This window comes from Nomascus leucogenys, chromosome X (genome assembly GCF_006542625.1).
Source record: "Nomascus leucogenys isolate Asia chromosome X, Asia_NLE_v1, whole genome shotgun sequence".
Classification (NCBI taxonomy): Eukaryota; Metazoa; Chordata; class Mammalia; order Primates; family Hylobatidae; genus Nomascus; species Nomascus leucogenys.
This window is the reverse complement of record NC_044406.1, coordinates 42,189,227-42,206,888: the sequence shown is the minus strand read 5'-3', so window position 1 is coordinate 42,206,888 and position 17,662 is coordinate 42,189,227. Positions and strand designations below refer to the sequence as shown.

At 48.9% G+C, this 17,662-nt stretch overlaps 1 protein-coding gene across 2 annotated transcripts in view; it reads right to left on the bottom strand.

The window, feature by feature from the left end:
* Positions 1-15,238, bottom strand: part of GPKOW (G-patch domain and KOW motifs) — a 39,638-nt gene extending 24,400 nt beyond the window's left edge. For both annotated transcript variants that reach the window (XM_030806997.1, XM_030807000.1), the window contains exon 1: positions 14,970-15,238. In XM_030806997.1, the coding sequence (XP_030662857.1) occupies positions 14,970-14,971 (2 nt within the window). In that variant the 5' untranslated portion in view covers positions 14,972-15,238. The remainder of the gene's footprint in view (positions 1-14,969) is intronic.
* Positions 15,239-17,662: the final 2,424 nt, after the last annotated feature.

Sequence of the window (17,662 nt, the reverse complement as noted above, 5' to 3'; positions counted from 1 at the left end):
GTGCTTCTTTTTTTGGAATCCCAACTCATCCCATCTCAGGATCATTTTGTAACAGGATGAGCCGCAGACAAAACCCCTCAGACACTGGGTTAAAGAAGGAAGAGGCTTTATTCTGCCAGGAGTATTGGCAGACTTGCATCTCAAGAACCGAGTCCCCGGCCGGGCGCGGTGGCTCAAGCCTGTAATCCCAGCACTTTGGGAGGCTGAGGCGGGTGGATCACAAGGTCAGGAGATCGAGACCATCTTGGCTAACACAGTGAAACCCCGTCTCTACTAAAAATACAAAAAATTAGCCGGGCGTGTTGGCGGGCACCTGTAGTCTCAGCTACTCGGGAGGCTGAGGCAGGAGAATGGCGTGAACCCGGGAGGTGGAGCTTGCAGTGAGCCGAGAGCGCACCACTGCACTCCAGCCAGGGCGACAGAGCGAGACTCCGTCCCAAAAAAAAAAAAAAAAAAAAGAACCGAGTCCCTGAAGAAAGAGTTCTTGGCCCTTTTAAGGGCTTACAGCTCTAAGGGGTCCACATGAAAGGGTCGTGATAGATTGAACAAGCATGGGGTACATGGCTAGGTGGGGGTGGTGAGCAAGGCAAGTGTTTCTCCATACCATTGTCTGTGATCTATAGATAGCACAAGTGGTTAGGGTGTGGGTTAATCTTTAACCTACAGGCCTGGCCAGTGGTGCCGATCAGTCTGTTATTTTTTCAGTTTTTACTTCCTCCTTTTCTTTGGAGATAGGGGACAGTAGGAGAAATGGCCTCTTTCCTCATTCCCCCCTTTGAGAACCTCACTCACTAGTGGGAGTTCTCATTATCATCCTCACTATCTAGATCTTCCTGTGAGACAGATCAATAGTGATTCATGTAGTATACTTGTGCTGAGGTCTTTTGATGAACTAAGGTGATAATGAAGCTTCTTAGTAACTGGAGAAATATGGGTAACATACAGGGGAGTAATATGCAGGTTCCTAACACTATTATCATTCCTATTATAAGAGTTTTAGGCCGGGCATGGTGGCTCATGCCTGTAATCCCAGCACTTTGGGAGGCCGAGACGGGCGGATCATGAGGTCAGGAGATCGAGACCATCCTGGCTAACATGGAGAAACCCCGTCTCTACTGAAAATACAAAAAAGAAATTAGCCGGGCGTGCTGGCAGGCGCCTGTAGTCCCAGCTACTCGGGAGGCTGAGGCAGGAGAATGGCATGAACCTGGGAGGCAGAGCTTGCAGTGAGCCGAGATCACGTCACTGCACTCCAGCCTGGGCAACAGAGCGAGACTCCGTCTCAAAAAAAAAAAAAAAAGAGTTTTAAATACTCCTAGAGCTGGAAACCATTTTCCAAATAGGGATCCAGGATCAAACCTATGCCAAACCTGAATGGGTACATGTGCCAGCTTTTTCATGTCTCTAACTATATTTTTGACTACTTGTCCTTGATCATTTCTTTGCAGACAGCAATTGGTCAAGTTGAATTTTTCACAGACTCCTCCTTCAGCTGCCAGCAAATAGTCTAAGGCCAATCTATTCTGATAGATGGCATTTCTCATTTGGGTTTCCTGCTGGGCTAAAAGACTTAAAGCTCTGCCAGTTTCATTAATGATTATTTCTAAGATGGCCTGTAACCGTATGATCCAGTTGAGCATGTAGATGATGGTATGATATCCCTGTGAATCGTCTTGTGCCCATGTGGCAGGCCTATAATACTGTATGATCCTTTTGGGGCACCACTCATCATCTTTCCAATTTCCTATAGCTATGCTCCTCTTTTCTCGGGAGGCATAGACAGGGAAACCTAGGAGCTCACCTGTTTTTATGGGCAGTAGGAAAAAGGATGGCTTAATGGTGCCAATGACACAACTACCTGCCCATCGATCAGGTAACTGAGTGTAGGCTCTGTGCCTACATATCCAGTATAGTCCAGCAGGAGCCATCCAGTCTTGATGAGATTGTGGATGAGCCTAAGCAGTCTGTAATTTAGGAAATTTACTGAAGGGATTATTTTCAGTATGGTTTAGACCCCACCAGGTGACTGTCCCTGTGTCCCTGTTATGTGTTTATACAGCTTCTGTCCTAGACAATTGAGCCTTCCTACAGGGATGGTGAAGTCTTTTCCTTTTCTAGCTATGCAGTATTGTCCAATAATAGAGGTTTTCAAGACCCAGAAGTTGCTAGTTTGGGCCTTCTGGACTGGAATTATGTCAGGAACTGGATCAGTAGGCACTAATTCTCGGGTTTCCCAAGGCCATCAGTCTCCCATAGTGGTTCCCCCACATACATAACAGGAAGTAACATTGAGGGAATGAGCTACATTTTCTGCTAACTGGAGAAACAAGTTCTTTGTCCTTTTTTGTGGAAGCTCTGGTGCTGGCAGATTCAGCTCATCATAAAAGGTCTGAAACACTGGTTTGGAAGATCACTTGTGGACCTCCCCTTGGACTAAAATATTTACTCGGGGATCCAGCCCAGTTCCATCGATTCCTAGAGTTACATACTCTCCTGTTTTCCAGCAGGGATCAAGGGGATTGGTAATTAGCAGTTCTAATGGGTTATAGTGACCACTAGTGCAGGAAGAGTTACTCTTTCCTTTTTGAAGGCAGACAGGGTCCTTCTCATCTTTTTTTCCAGGTGGCCTAAATGGCACAGGACCAGTAACTACATTCGTCACTACACAGTCCTAATTCATGACAAACATACTTCTTTTCTACTATATAGCCCCTTTCCCAATCTAGAGAGCCACATCTTATTCTATTTCCATATGGGTCACTGTTGATTGCCGCACAGGTGTCAGATTTTAAAATAATTTGTTTGGGGACTTCTTTCTCTTCTGTTCTAGTTATTACTTTACTAGTATCAGCTTTTCCCCAGCTTCCAGTCCTCAATCTTATTTCAAAAACAGTAGTCATAGGGGGCTCAGATGGTTTATAGTACATATCAGACTGGTCACTTCCTGGGCTACATACCTTGTATAGAGTAGCATTATACAAACAAGTTCCTTTTAGAGTCCCAGTACACTCATACTAACTATAAAATAATAGGACTGCAGCAACCTTTTGTCCTACCTTAGTGACTTGATTTTGTCCTACCTTAGTGACTGGGAACAGTCCTCAGTCTGAGGAAGGTCAGTTGAAGTCCTTACTGTACAAGTCCAAAATTTAAGGAAAATGAGTCCCATGATGAGTTTTCTCATGCTTTGGCCATGCGTGGACCAGTCAGCTTCTGAATGTGACTGGAGCAGGGCTTGTCATCTTCTTCAGAGTCACTTTGCAGGGTTTATCTGGGCTTGGTCTCACCTCCCAGGTCTCAGGTGCTGCAGGTTTTACCTGGCTGTGTTGGATCCAGGCTGGGATTCCCTCTACCTTTACGGCTGTGGGAGTGGTCAAGATGACGGTCTGGGGTCCTTTCCACCATGGCCGCAAGGGGCCTACGTTGTAATCCTTGATCCACACCTGATCATCCGGGAACAAAGGGTGAACTGGGGAGAATAAGCTGCTGGGGCACCTCTAATTTACTCAGGCTGAAATTGTTTGTGTAAGTTTCCCTAAAGCCTGTAGCTGTTGCTGTAACGCAATTTCACCTAGCTCTCGAGGAGTGCCTGGGAGTCCCTGTAGTATGGGAGGGGGCCTATGATATAATATTTCATAAGGGGAATATCCTGTTCTTCTAGAAGGGGTACATCTAATCTTAAACAATACTATAGGGAGAGCTTGTACCCGCTTTAATCCTGTTTCTTGACACACTTTCCCTAAACTATTTTCGATAGTGCAATTCATCCGCTCCACCTTTCCGGAACTCTGTGGTCGGTAGGCGGTATGTAGTTTCCATGTGATCCCCAATACCTTTGCCGTCTTCTGTAACAAGTCAGCCACAAACGCCGGCCCGTTGTCTGAGTTGATTTGTAAGGGCAGTCCAAACCTAGGGATGAGATCTCGGACAAGCACACGGGTTACTTCACGAGCTTTCTCGGTCCGTGTTGGATAGGCCTCCACCCACCCAGAGTATGTACACACTAGAACTAGCAAATACTTGTTACCTCCACATTTGGGCATCTCAGTGAAGTCTACTTGGAGATCTTCAAAGGGGGCTGCTCCATAAGCTTGTATGTCGGCGGGGATGGTTGGACCTTGCCTAGCATTGTGCTGCCGGAAGGTAACACACTGCTGCACCACTGTTTTGGCAAGGGCTGAAAGATGCGAGATGTAGAAGTACTGGCCTAATAACTTTTCAAGTGACTCTTGGCCTAGGTGGGTGGTCTCATGCACAGCCAGTATGACTGCGGCTCCTAGCAGTTGTGGCACGGCTATTCTTCCGTCCAATAACTGGATCCATCCCTCTTCTATCACCTGCCCTCCCTCTGCCTGGAGAAAGTCCTTCTCTTCTTTAGAATAAGTAGGTACAAGGTCAGGTGCCTGAGGGAGCACGGGGGCTGTGACTGATGCCGGGTAGGGGGTGGATGCTGCTTTTTGAGCCTCTGAGTCAGCTTGGGAGTTCCCCAAGGCAATCGAGGTGGAAGCTCGCTGCTGTCCTCTGCAGTGCATGAGCCACCTTTTGGGGCTTCCACACTGCCTCTAATAATTGCAGGATCTCTTGCTGATACTTTATGTCTTTTCCCCTAGAGTTCAACAGGCCTTTTTCCTTGTAGAATGCCCCATGCACTTGGAGAGTTAAAAAGGCATACCAAGAGTCAGTGTAAATGTTTACAGTCTTACCTTCACTTAGCTCAAAGGCCGGAATTAAAGCAGAGTTTGGCTTTGTGGACTGAAGTGCCCTGGGGCAACGATTTGGCTTCAGTGACAGCATCCAGGGTTACCATATCCCACACACCTCTCATGGGTTGACGAAGCTGCTCCCGTCCATGTACAGCTCCCAGTCTACTTTAGTCCAAGGATGGTCTCGGAGGTCGGGCCTGCTAGAATAAACTGACTCCAACACCTCTACACAGTTATGTTCAACTGGGCTCTCTGATACCAGGAGCAAGGTGGCGGGGTTCAGGGTGTTGCAAACTTCAATGGTTATGCGGGGATTCTCATAGAGCAAGCTTTGGTACTAGTTAGTCTAGCATTCATTAGCCAATTATGTCCTTTGGTGTTCATTAATGTTACCACAGCATGGGGGGGCCTTTTTTTTTTTTTTTGAGACGGAGTCTCACACTGGTTACGCTGCAAGCGTGGATGGCCAGACTGGGTATTTTTCCTGGGGCCCCCCTTTCTCACCCCTTCGGGGGGGACCCCTCTATTGCTGCGGCTAGCAGGTCGGCGTTTCGCTGGGCTTGGTGTCCGCTCTCTCTGCAGTTCTCTCTGCGGCTTACCGCATCTCTATTCACAAACACCTGGTTGGCTTCTCGAATAACTGTGAAGTATTTATGCCTGCAAACCCAGCCTGTTTATGTAGTTTTCTTCTAATGTCTTCTGCACTTTGACTAACTAAAGCCATGTTAATCATGCGCTTGTTTTCAGGGCTGTTGGGATCAAAGGGAGTATACATACGATAGGCCTCATATGGTCTCTCGTAAAATTGTGCTGGACTCTCTTCCTTTCCTTGAATAACCTCAGATATTTTATTTATATTGGTGGCCTTCTGAGCTCCTTTCTTTAACCCTTCCAGGAGGGCTTCCCTCTACCAGTTTAGCCTTTGCATACTCTGTTTTTCATTTGGGTCCCACTGCGGGTCTGTCCCTGGTAACTGGGCCATCACATACTCTTGGGGGTTTTGGTAATCAGCCGGAACATGTTCCTCTAGCCACTTAGTTGCTGCTTGGAGCACCCTTCACCGTTCATCTGTGTTAAAGAGGCACATGAGCAACTGGTGGCAATCAGCCCAAGTAGGGTTGTGGGTCTGGATAATAGTTTGGAGCAAATCAATTATAGCTTGAGGCTTTTCAGTATAGGACGGGGTATTGTTTTTCCAATTGAGGAGATTGGCAGAGGTGAAGGGTTGGTACACAAAAGCACGCCTTTCCACCATATGCCCATCCTCGTTTACCCCAGTATACCGTTGCTCTCTCAGGGGCATTTGTATCCCAGTTTTAGGCCTCAAATGGGCTACCAAGAGAGGAGTTTCTCCTGAGGTCTCGCATCCTTTCTTTTCTACTCTAGGTGGCCTAGGGGTATGTAGGCCTTGTGGAAGCTTGGGCACAGTGGGCTCAGGAGTGGGAGCCCTTCTTTCTTGGTGAAAGGAGGGGCCACTGGTGCTGTTTCTTACCATGAATCCTTTGATGTTGGGTCGGACAGGACTTTAGGAGCCAACTTCCCTCGGTGGGTGAAGCGGGATTCTTCCTTGGCTGTCTGTCCCTTTGCCACTAGTACTGCTGCTGCCTGTCCTCTTAACCACTGTGGGGGGTCTAAAACCAGCTGTAACCAAGTGTCTATGTATGGAAACTGGTCTGGGTTTTCTGGCTTACCAGTTACCTTGTGCCATACCTTTGAAACAAGGGACTGTCTAGGCTTCCTTCTGATGGCCAACTCACTTCTAATGCTGGCCAATCTATCTCACACGAGGTCCTAAGTTTTCCTGGGGTCATAGTAACCCCATAATCTCCATTAAAACCTTTTTTGAAATTATTTAACATGGTTCCTAATGGAGTGGGCTTACTTTGCGTCTCACCCATCTCCACCCCAACCCAAGACAAAAACGACACTCACGACACAAGAAGGGAAAGGGTAAAGGGGTCACCCACTTGCCTCGGCAGTCACTGGCCGCTTCCTTTGCAGGAATCTCGGATCCTCTTAGCTTAGGCAGGCTGGTACCAGGCGCCAGCACGAACTGCCACTTAGCCATGTGAGGTATCCTACGGAACTGCAGCTTGGGGCTCAACACTCACTTTGGATGGCGACCACTGTCCATCCAGTGCCCGTCTAAAACAAGCATTCACTCACTTTCACTTTCCTTTTTTTCAAACAAGCCAAGCCAAATCATAATCAAAACTGAGACCAAAGTGCCAATAAGGGCATACCACGGGTGATCAGGCCCCGCTTCCACTCAAATGGAGTGGGTAAGTTCCCAGGACTGGTCCTACCATATTCCAGATGTCCGGACTCCAAGCGCCAGTTCCTTCCTGGTGTTCAGCCCCTGCATTGATCCTCCACGGGGGCCTGCCGAGCACCGCTCTGACGAGGTGTTCCACGAGGGCAAATGCCTACTTGGGAGCTCTCTCAGGATCCGCGTTGCTCAAACTGGCCAGAGTCCCCTGCAGGGATGCTCCGCAGGGCAGGCCTAAGCCGCCTAAGGGGCTGCCTCGACCATCGTTAATCACCTCGCTTCCTGGTCAGGGAACCAAGAAATGTAAGGAAGAGGTTTTATTTGGTCAGGAGCGTTGGCAGACTTGCGTCTCAAGAACGAAGCCCCCCTAAGAAAGAGTTCCTGGCCCTTTTAAGGGCTTACAACTCTAAGGGGTCCACGTGAAAGGGTCGTGATAGATTGAACAAGCATGGGGTATATGACTAGGTGGGGGTGGTGGGCAAGGCAAGTGTTTCTCCATACCATTGTCTGTGATCTATAGATATCACAAGCGGTTAGGGTGTGGGTTAATCTTTAACCTACAGGCCTGGCCAGTGGTGCCGATCAGTCTGTTATTTTTCAGTTTTTACTTCCTCCTTTTCTTTGGAGACAGGGGACAGTAGGAGAAATGGCCTCTCTCCTCAGTTTCAGCCACTCCCTTGTGGGAACTCCCTTACTGCTGATTTTTGAGAGATTCCAGCCATGGTTAGACAGGACAAAACACTCAGGCACATCATAGTCAAAAATCTTGAAATCCAAAGAGAATATCTTGCAAGCACAAATAGAAAAATGACTCGTCACATATAAGGGAACTCCAATAAGATTAAGAGTTGACTTCTCATCAGAAACAAGAGAGCCCAGAAGACAGCTAAAATCATATTTAATGGTGAAAGACTGAATACCTTCCACCTAAGATCAGGAACAAAACAAGAGCATCTGCTCTTGCTAATTCTATTCAATATCATATTAGAAGTTCTAGCCATGGCAATTAGGCAAGAAAAAATAGGCATTCAGGGCCCGGTGCAGTATCTCACACCTGTAATCCCAGCACTTTGGGAGGCCGAGGCAGGTGGATCACGAGGTCAGGAGTTTGAGACCAGCCTGACCAACAAGGTGAAACCCTGTCTCTATTAAAAATACAAAAATTAGCCGGGCATGGTGGCACGCGCCTGTAATCCCAGCTACTCAGGAGGCTGACACAGGAGAATTGCTTGAACCTAGGAGGCAGAGGTTGCAATGAACTGAGATCGCGCCATTGCACTCCAGCCTGGGCAACAGAGCAAGACTCCATCTCCAAAAAAAAAAAAAAAAAAAAAATGCTGGGCGCAGTGGCTCACCCCTGTAATCCCAGCACTTTGGGAGGCTGAGGTAGGTGGATCACAAGGTCAGGAGATTGAGACTATCCTGGCTAACATGGTGAAACCCCATCTCTACTAAAAATACAAAAAATTAGCCAGGCATGGTGGCAGGTGCCTGTAGACCTAGCTACTCGGGAGGCTGAGGCAGGAGAATGGCATGAACCCAGGAGGCGGAGCTTGCAGTGAGCCGAGATCGCGCCACTGCACTCCAGCCTAGGTGACACAGCGAGACTCTGTCTCAAAAAAAAAGAAGAAAGAATTTTTTTAAAGTTAGCTCAAAATTGGCTGGGTGTGGTGGCTCATGCCTGTAATCCCAGCACTTTGGGAGGCTGAAGTGGGCAGATCATCTGAGGTCAGGAGTTCAAGACCAGCCTGGCCAACATGGTGAAGCCCCATCTCTGCCAGAAATACAAAAATTAGCCAGTGTGGTGGCACATGCCTGTGATCCCAGCTACTCAGGAGGCTGACGCAGGGAGAATTGCTTGAACCCGGGGAGGGGAGGTTGCAGTGAGCTGAGATCATGCCACTGCACTCCAGCCTGGGTGACAGAGCAAGACTCTGTCGGAAAAATATATATATATATATATATATAAAATTACATATATATATATACACACACACAATGTATTTGTATATATATATGTATATACACATGCATAAATGGCCAATAAGCACAATGAAAAGATGCTTAAAATCTGTATTAATTTCTGATTGCTGCTGTAACAAATTACCATACATTTACTGGCTTGAAACAACACCACAAAATGCCTTACAGTTCTGTAGGGCAGAATTCTCATCAGGCTAATATCAAGGTGTCAGCAGGGCTGCTTTCCTTGTGGAGAATCTGTTTTCCTTGCCTTTTTTTTTTTTTTTTTTTGAGACAGAGTCTCGCTCTGTCGCCCAGGCTGGAGTGCAATGGCGTGATCTCGGCTCACTGCAAGCTCCGCCTCCGGGATTCACGCCATTCTCCTGCCTCAGCCTCCCAAGTAGCTGGGACTACAGGCGCTCGCCACCAGGCCCAGCTAATTTTTTATATTTTTAATAGAGACGGGGTTTCACTGTGGTCTCAATCTCCTGACCTCGTGATCTGCCCGCCTCAGCCTCCCAAAGTGCTGTGATTACAGGCGTGAGCCACCACGCCTGGCCACTTTTTCTTCTTCTTCTTTTTTTTTCCTCTTGAGATGGAGTTTCGCTCTTGTTGCCCATGCTGGAGTGCAATGGCGAGATATCTGCTCACTGCAACTTCTGCCTCCTGGGTTCAAGCAATTCTCCTGCCTCAGCCTCCCAAGTAGTTGGGATTACAGGCATGTGCCACCACGCCCGGCTAATTTTTGTATTTTTAGGAGAGACGGGGTTTCACCATGTTGGCCAGGCTGGTCTCAAACTCTTGACCTCAGGTGGTCCACCCGCCTAGGTCTCCCAAAGTGCTGGGATTACAGGCATGAGCCACTGTGCCCGGCCAGCACTTCCTCCATCTTCAAAGCCAGCACTGCATCATCTTCAAATCTTTCTCTATCACCCCTGCTTCACATTTCCTCTTCATCCCTTGTCATATTTTCTTCACTGATTCTCCTGCATCCTCTTTTATTTTTCAGAACTCCTTTGACTATATTGCCCTCCTCAATAATCCAGGATAATCTCCCCATTTCAAGATCCTTAATCACATCTGCAATGTATCTTTTGCCATATAAGGTAACATATTCACAGGTTCTAGGGATTAGGAGGTGAACATCTTTGGGAGCTTATTGTTCTGCCTATCAAAACATATTTATCTAAAGCATATAAAAACATAATTATTTATTAGGAAAATGCAAATCAACCACAATGAGATCCAACCTCACATCCACTAGGATGTTATATTAAAAAATACAGACAAGGGGCCAGGCATGGTGGCTCACACTTGTAATCCTAGCACTTTGGGAGGCTGAGGTGGGTGATCCCTTGAGGTCAGGAGTTTGAGACCAGCCTGGCCAAAATGGTGAAACCCCATCTCTACTAAAAATACAAAAATTAGCTGGGTGTGGTGGCACACACCTGTAGTCCCAGGTACTTGGGAGGCTGAGGTGGGAGAATCACTTGGACCTGTGAGGCAGAGGTTGCACTGAGGTGAGATCGCACCACTGCACTCCAGTCTGGGCCAGAGCAAGACTCCATGTCAAAAAAATATATACATAAAATACAGATAAGGCAGAGAGTGGTGGCTCATGCCTATAATTCCAGCACTTTGGGAGGCTGAGGTGGGTGGATAATTTGAGGCCAGGAGATTTAGACCAGCCTGGCCAACATGGCAAAATCCTGTCTCTACTAAAAATACAATTAAAAAAATAGCCAGGTGTGGTGGTGCACACCTGTAATCCCAGCTACTGAGGAGACTGAGGTGCAAGAATCACTTGAACCCGGGAGGTGGAGGTTTTTTTTGCAGTGAGCCGAGATGGTGCCACTTCACTCCAGCCTGGGCAGCAGATCGAGACCCTCTCTCAAAAAAATATATAGACAATAACAAGTGTTAGAGATGACTTGGAGAAATTGGGAACCTCATACATTGCTGGTGGGATTGTAGAATGTTGCAGTGACTTTGGAATATCGTTTAATAGCTCTTCAGAATGTCAAACTTAGAGTTACCATATGACCCAACAATTCTACCCCTAGGTATATACTCAAGATAAATGAAAACATATGTCCACTCAAAAATTCATACACAAATGTTTGGAGCAGCATTATTTATAATAGCCAAAAAGTGGAAACAATCCAAATGTTCATTTACCAATGAATGTATAAATAAAATATGCTATGTCCATACAAAAATATTAATTGGCAATATAAAGGACTGAGGTACTGGCACAGGCTACAACATAGAACCTCAAAAACATTGTGCCTTGGCCGGGCGCAGTGGCTCACGCTTGTAATCCCAGCACTTTGGGAGGCCGAGGTGGGCGGATCACGAGGTCAGGAGATCGAGACCACGGTGAAACTCCGTCTCTACTAAAAATACAAAAAATTAGCCGGGCGTGGTGGCGGGCGCCTGTAGTCCCAGCTACTCGGAGAGGCTGAGGCAGGAGAATGGCGTGAACCCGGGAGGCGGAGCTTGCAGTGAGCCGAGATCGCACCACTGCACTCCAGCCTGGGCAACAGAGCAAGACTCCGTCTCAAAAAAAAAAAAAAAAGAAAAAAAAAATTGTGCCTTGTGAAGGAAGTCACAAAAGACCACATATTGTATGATTCAATATTTAGGAAATGAGAATAAGCATATCCATAGAGATAGTATGTTAATGGTTGCCAAGGGCTGGAGGAGTAGAGCTAAAGGTTGTAGGGCAGACTCTGTGACTATGCCTGCAGTCCCAGCTACTCGGGAGTCCGAGGCAGGAGGCTCACTTGAGTCCAGGAGTTCGGGCTGTAGTGTGCTATGCTGATTGGGTGTTCACACTAACTTTGTGATCAATATGGTGACGTCTCAGAACCGGGCACCACCAGATTGCCTAAGGAGGGGTGAATCTACCCACGCTGGAAACACAGCAGGTCAAAACTCCTGTGCTGCTCAGTAGTGGTATCGTGACTGTGAATAGCCACTGCACTCCAGCCTGGGCAACATAGCAAGATCCCATCTCTCTAAAAAAAGGCTATAGGGCTTATGTATTCATTCATTCATTCATTCATTTATTGAGACAGGGTCTTGCTCTGTTGCCTAGCCTGGAGTGCAGTGGTGTGATCAGGACTCACTGTAACATCCACCTCTCCCGCTCAAGTGATTCTTCTGCCTCAACCCCTGAAGTAGCTAGACTACAGGCGTTTACCATCATGTCAGGCTACATTTTAATTTTTTATTTTTATTTCTTTATTTTTTGAGATAGAGTCTCGCTCTGTCACCAGGCTGGAGTGCAGTGGCACAAGCACGGCTGACTGCAACCTCTGCCTCTTGGGTTCAAGCGATTCTTGTGGCTCAACCTCCCAAGTAGCTGAGATTACAGGCACGTGCCACTGCACCCAACTAATTTTTGTATTTTTAGTAGAGATGGGGTTTCACCATGTTGGCCAGGATGGTCTCGATCTCCTGACCTTGTGATCCGCCCACCTCGGCCTCCCAAAGTGCTGGGATTAAAGGCGTGAGCCACCGTGCCCGACCTTTATTTTTTACTTTTAGGAGAGACAGGGTCTCACTATGTTGCCCAGGCTGGTCTGGAACTCCTGGGCTCAAGTGATCCTCCTGCTTCAGCCTCCCAGAGTGTTGGGATTACAGATGTGAGCCACTGCGACTGGCATGGGGTTTCTTTTAGGGAGACAAAAATGTTCTAAATTTACAATGGGATGATGATTGCACAATCTTGTGAATATACTAAAACCAAGTGTATACTTTAAATGGGTGAATTGTATGGTATGTAAATTATATATATAATATCTCAATATGTCTATTAAAAAGTTATTAAAAGATTGCAATATATTATCTACCCATGATCTCCTGTATTTCAAACAAAAAGTCTGAAAGTTGTTTCAGAAAAATACAGGTTACATGGTTTTGTTTTTTTGTTGTTGTTCTGATTCTTAACATGAATATATGTATTTTGTTTACATTCGAGTAGCTAAGTTTTTCTTTCTTTCTCTTTTCTTTTAGTTTTTTTGTTTGTTTGTTTGTTTTTGAGAAAGTGTCTGGCTCTGTTGCCCAGGCTGGAGTGCAGTGGCGCAATCTCGGCTCCCTGCAAGCTCCGCCTCCCGGGTTCACGCCATTCTCCTGCCTCAGCCTCCCAAGTAGCTGGGACTACAGGTGCCCGCCACCATGTCCGGCTAATTTTTTTTGTATTTTTAGTAGAGACGGGGTTTCACCATGTTAGCCAGGATGGTCTCGATCTCCTGACCTCGTGATCTGCCCGCCTCGGCCTCCCAAAATGCTGGGATTACAGGCGTGAGCCACTGTGCATGGTCTAGTATTTTGTTTTAATTTTTAGTTTCAGGGGTGGCCCAGTGCGGTGGCTCATGCCTGTAATCCCAGCACTTTGGGAGGCCAAGGTGGGTGGATCACTTGGGCCCAGGAGTTCAAGACCAGACTGGACAAAATGGTGAAACCCCATCTCCACTAAAAATACAAACATTAGCTGGGCGTGGTGGCGGGCGCCTGTAATCCCAGCTACTCCGGAGGCTGAGGCAGGAGGCAGACGTTGCGATGAGCTGAGATGGCGCCATTGCACTTCAGCCTGGGCAACAGAGCGAGACTCCATCTCAAAAAAAAAAAAGTTCAGGGGTACATGTGCAGGTTTGTTACATAGATAAACGTGTGTGATGGGGGCTTGTTGTACAGATTATTTCATCCCCCAGGTATTAAGTCTGGTAACCATTAGTTATTTTTCCTGATCCTCTCCCTCCTCCCATCCTCCAATCTCCAATAGGCCCCAGTGTGTATTGTTCCCCTCTCGGTGTTCATGTGTTCTCATCATTTAGCTCCCACTTATACTGAGAACATGCAGTACTTGGTTTTCTGTTCCTGCATTAGTTTGTAAAGGATAATGGTCTCCAACTCCATCCATGTCCCTGCAAAGGACGTGATCTCATTCTTTCGTATGGCTGCAGCTAAGCTTTTCACAAAGAGCTTAAATAACATACTGAAGGTGAGGAAGCAGGTAGTAGCAGTCAGACTTGAACCCAGGCTGCCTAGCACCAGAGTTTGGAGTCCTACCCAATTCTCCATATTGGCTCAGGGCTTGTGCTATGTTTTCAGCCTAGCTTTGTCCACTGCCCTTCTTCACCTTCCATCCTTCCCCATACCCTTGCAAGCCTCCCGCCCCCAAGGTTCATTAAGGCAGACTCCAGAGCCACGTACTGTTCACAGCTCCCGAAAAGTACCCAAGGTTTTTCACGCCTGGCTGTATTTGTCATGATAGAACCTCTGCATGAAAGGCGAGGGGGTCTGTGGGGCAGGTGGCTATCCATGATATTATTGTCCTTACAGCCCAGAACGATAAAGACTAGGGGATTGAAGAGGCGGAGAAAGCGGTTAGGGACTCTCCATAGAAATGGTCTCAGCCCCGCCCCTTAAATTCACTTTCTAGCCTCAGCTCCTTGAATTTACGTCCGAGCCACGCATCCAATTAAACTGTCTCCGCACCCTCATCTCAAGTAATCCCCAAAGCTCCACCTCCTTAAATAATCTTGGGCCTGGCCATTTGAACACCTCCAGACCTTACCTTCCTATCTCCCTTTAATAAAGCGCAGAAAACATTTCTCAAATAACACCTTTAGGATTATCTCCAAATATGGTCACACACACAGGCAAACTCCATTCGGCCCACGCTGGAGAATGCTACTTCAAAATTTGGCTCCTGTGGGGAACATCGCACACCGGGGCCTGTCGTGGGGTGGAGGGAGTGGGGAGGGATAGCATTAGGAGATACACCTAATGTAAATGACGAATTAATGGGTGCAACACACCAACATGGCACATGTATACATATGTAACAAACCTGCACGTTGTGCACATGTACCCTGGAACTTAAAGTATAATAGTAATAAAAAAAAAAACATTTGGCTCCAGAACCTTCCAGAGCACACCCTTTAATTAGCCTCTAACCCTCATCCCATTCCTGACATCGCAAGCCCCGCCCCCATGGGCCTATAGGCTCCATCCCCGTGACTCACATTTCAGGCCTGCCCCTTCGCTGCGCGCTCGCCCCCAGCACTCTCCAGGCCTCGCCCCCTCGGAAAAGACCCTCAAGGCCCCGCCAGCCAGAACGGGGATCCAGCTCCGCACTCTCAACTAATCTGGCCCTCGCCTACTGCGATAACCCCAAGGCTCCTCCCACTCGAAGCATCCTCTGATCCCCGCCCTCCCAAATCGCGCCCCTTGGCCCCACCCAAGGCAGGGCAGTAGCTGCTGACCCCCCAGGCCTGCTCCTCTGAACCCAGCTCCTCTCCGAACCAGCCCCTTGGGAGGCCCCACCCCAGTCACACGTCCTCCTTCCGGCGCAGGCGCAATGTGGCGCCCGCCATGGGTACCGGTGCCGCCACGTCTACCGCAGCTCCCGCAGCCAAGGGGCGCGCGTCCAGCCGCGCCAGGAGCTGCCGGGTGCTGGGGCAAGCAGGCGGGAGGGGCCCAGGCCTGCGCGCGAGAGGGGACAGGTCAACGCCGACCCTCGGCCTCTGCCAACCCCCTTGCTTCCGGACGGTCAAAGACTAGAAATGCCTCTCAGGATACCCGGCGACCCCTGGCCACTCCCTTGATAGTTTCGGAGGTCACTTCTGTCCCTCCCCTCTCACGCGATCCCCGACCATCGCGGGTAGACGGTGCACCCCCAGCCTGCTCCGACGGTGCACCCCCAGCCTGCTCCCACGGTGTCCCTGGAGATCGCTGTTTGACTGCAATAGTCCTAGACACCTCCGAACACCCCGTGAGGTCCTCGACTGCCCCCTAATCACCCTGGATGCCCAACTCTTCGCCCGCGATATCTCAGGGGACCCCGTTTCCCCCAGATATCCTGGGAGAACACGGCCTGACCCCGTAGCCCTGGGACCCCCAATTCCCCCTCTAGGTATCCTAGGCAACCGCTGCTACCCCCATGAATTCCCTCAGAGGGCCCGTTCCCCCCATGGCCCACATACCTCCAGAGTCCCCCTCCACAGGTCCCCAGGGGCCCCCAGCTCCCCTCCCCCCAGTTCACTGCAGACCCTGAGTGCCCAGGTGTCCCCAGTGACCACGGGCAGACCCCTCCCCGCACATCTGCACATCTCCCTGGAGACTTCTGAGAGCCCCTCCCCTGCTCTGGTGCGCGGCCCTTTCGCTTGTGTGTGGGTGTGGGTAGGGGACCTCCAGCCCAGCCTCCATCGCTGGGCCCCTGCCCCCTGCCACCGCCATTTGGGCGCCAGAGCCACTCTGTTTACCACCTGTCAGAAGGAAAAGATGTGGAGCAGACAGGAGGGACGGGGGGTGGCGGCGACTTGCTCTGTCCTTCCCCAACATCCCCAATCCCTGTACTTCCTCTGCTCCCCTTAGAGTTCGCGGCGCCACCTGTGCGCGGCTCCATGGCCAGTAGTCGGCTGGGTGGACGCAGGGCAGCCAGCGACGAGTTTTGAGCTCTGGGGCGTGCTCACCTGGTGACCTGCTCAGACCCTGGAAACAGGCTGGGGGGTCCCGTGCCTGGTTCCTGGATCTGCGGGGTGGCCTATCTGGCGGCCAGCAAGGAGGCCTAGCTCCCTTAGCTGAGGATGCTGGGCTGGCTCCTTTTTCTACTCCGAGATGTTGTTATTCCAGCATAGGAAGGGGCAGTCGAAGCCCAGAGAAATTAGGGTACTGTCTGACCTCTGACAACTAAAAGCAGGGACTCAGAACTGGAGCCTGAGTTTACTAAGGAACTCTGCAATCTCCATCCACCAGAGCTTTGCACAAGTAGGCACTCAGTATATTTGCAGGGAAAGTTTATCCTCCACTGTCCCTATTGGGAAACTGGAAATGTGTGGTGGGACTGAGTACCGTTGGAGCTTTTAGAGTCAAAGAATGGTTTGGTGCTCTGAGCATTATGTGGTTGCGGAACTCAAAAATTGGAGAGGGTGGGCTGGGTGCGGTGGCTCATGCCTGTAATTCCAACACTTTGGAAGGCCAAGGCAGGTGGATCACTTGAGGCCAGGAGTTTGAGACCAGCCTGGCCAACATGGCAAAACTCCATCTCTACTAAGATTATAAAAATTAGCCGGGCATGGTAGTGGGCGTCTGTAATCCTAGCTACTTGGGGGGCTGAGGCAAGAGAATCGCTTGAACCTGGGAGGCGAAGGTTGCAGTGAGCTGAGATCGCTCCACTGCACTCCAACTTGGGTGACAGAGCAAGACTCCCTCTCAAAAAAAAAAAAGAAAAAGAAAAAAGAAAAAGGAAAAGAAAAAAGAAAAGAAAAAAAATTGCAGAGGGCAGGTCCCTTGGAGAGTGGATGAGAGGTGGGGCCCAAAATTGAGGAGGCTCTGAATGAATGCATTGGAGTTGGATGGGACACTAGCCGATGTCAGTGGAGGAATGAGGCCTCTTCTATGTTTGAAAAGGGGAGTGTCTGGGGACATAAGCCCCAAGCAGGGAGCATTCGGACACAGTGTGACTGTAGTGGAAGGAGGAATGAGATTGCAGTGAGAGAGGGCCTTTCACCACTACTTTGCCAAATAAGAAACTTAGGGTCTGAGAGGTTCAGGGACCTGCCTAGGTCCCTGCAGCAAGCCAACAACACCAGTTTCAGGCAGCTTACCTATGACACTCACTTGGTCAGTGACTGTTTCACTATGGGCTGTGGACACACTGTGTCCTAATGTCCATTCTGGCTGGTTGTGCAAGCCTCTCTGGTTCACCTTTCAGAGG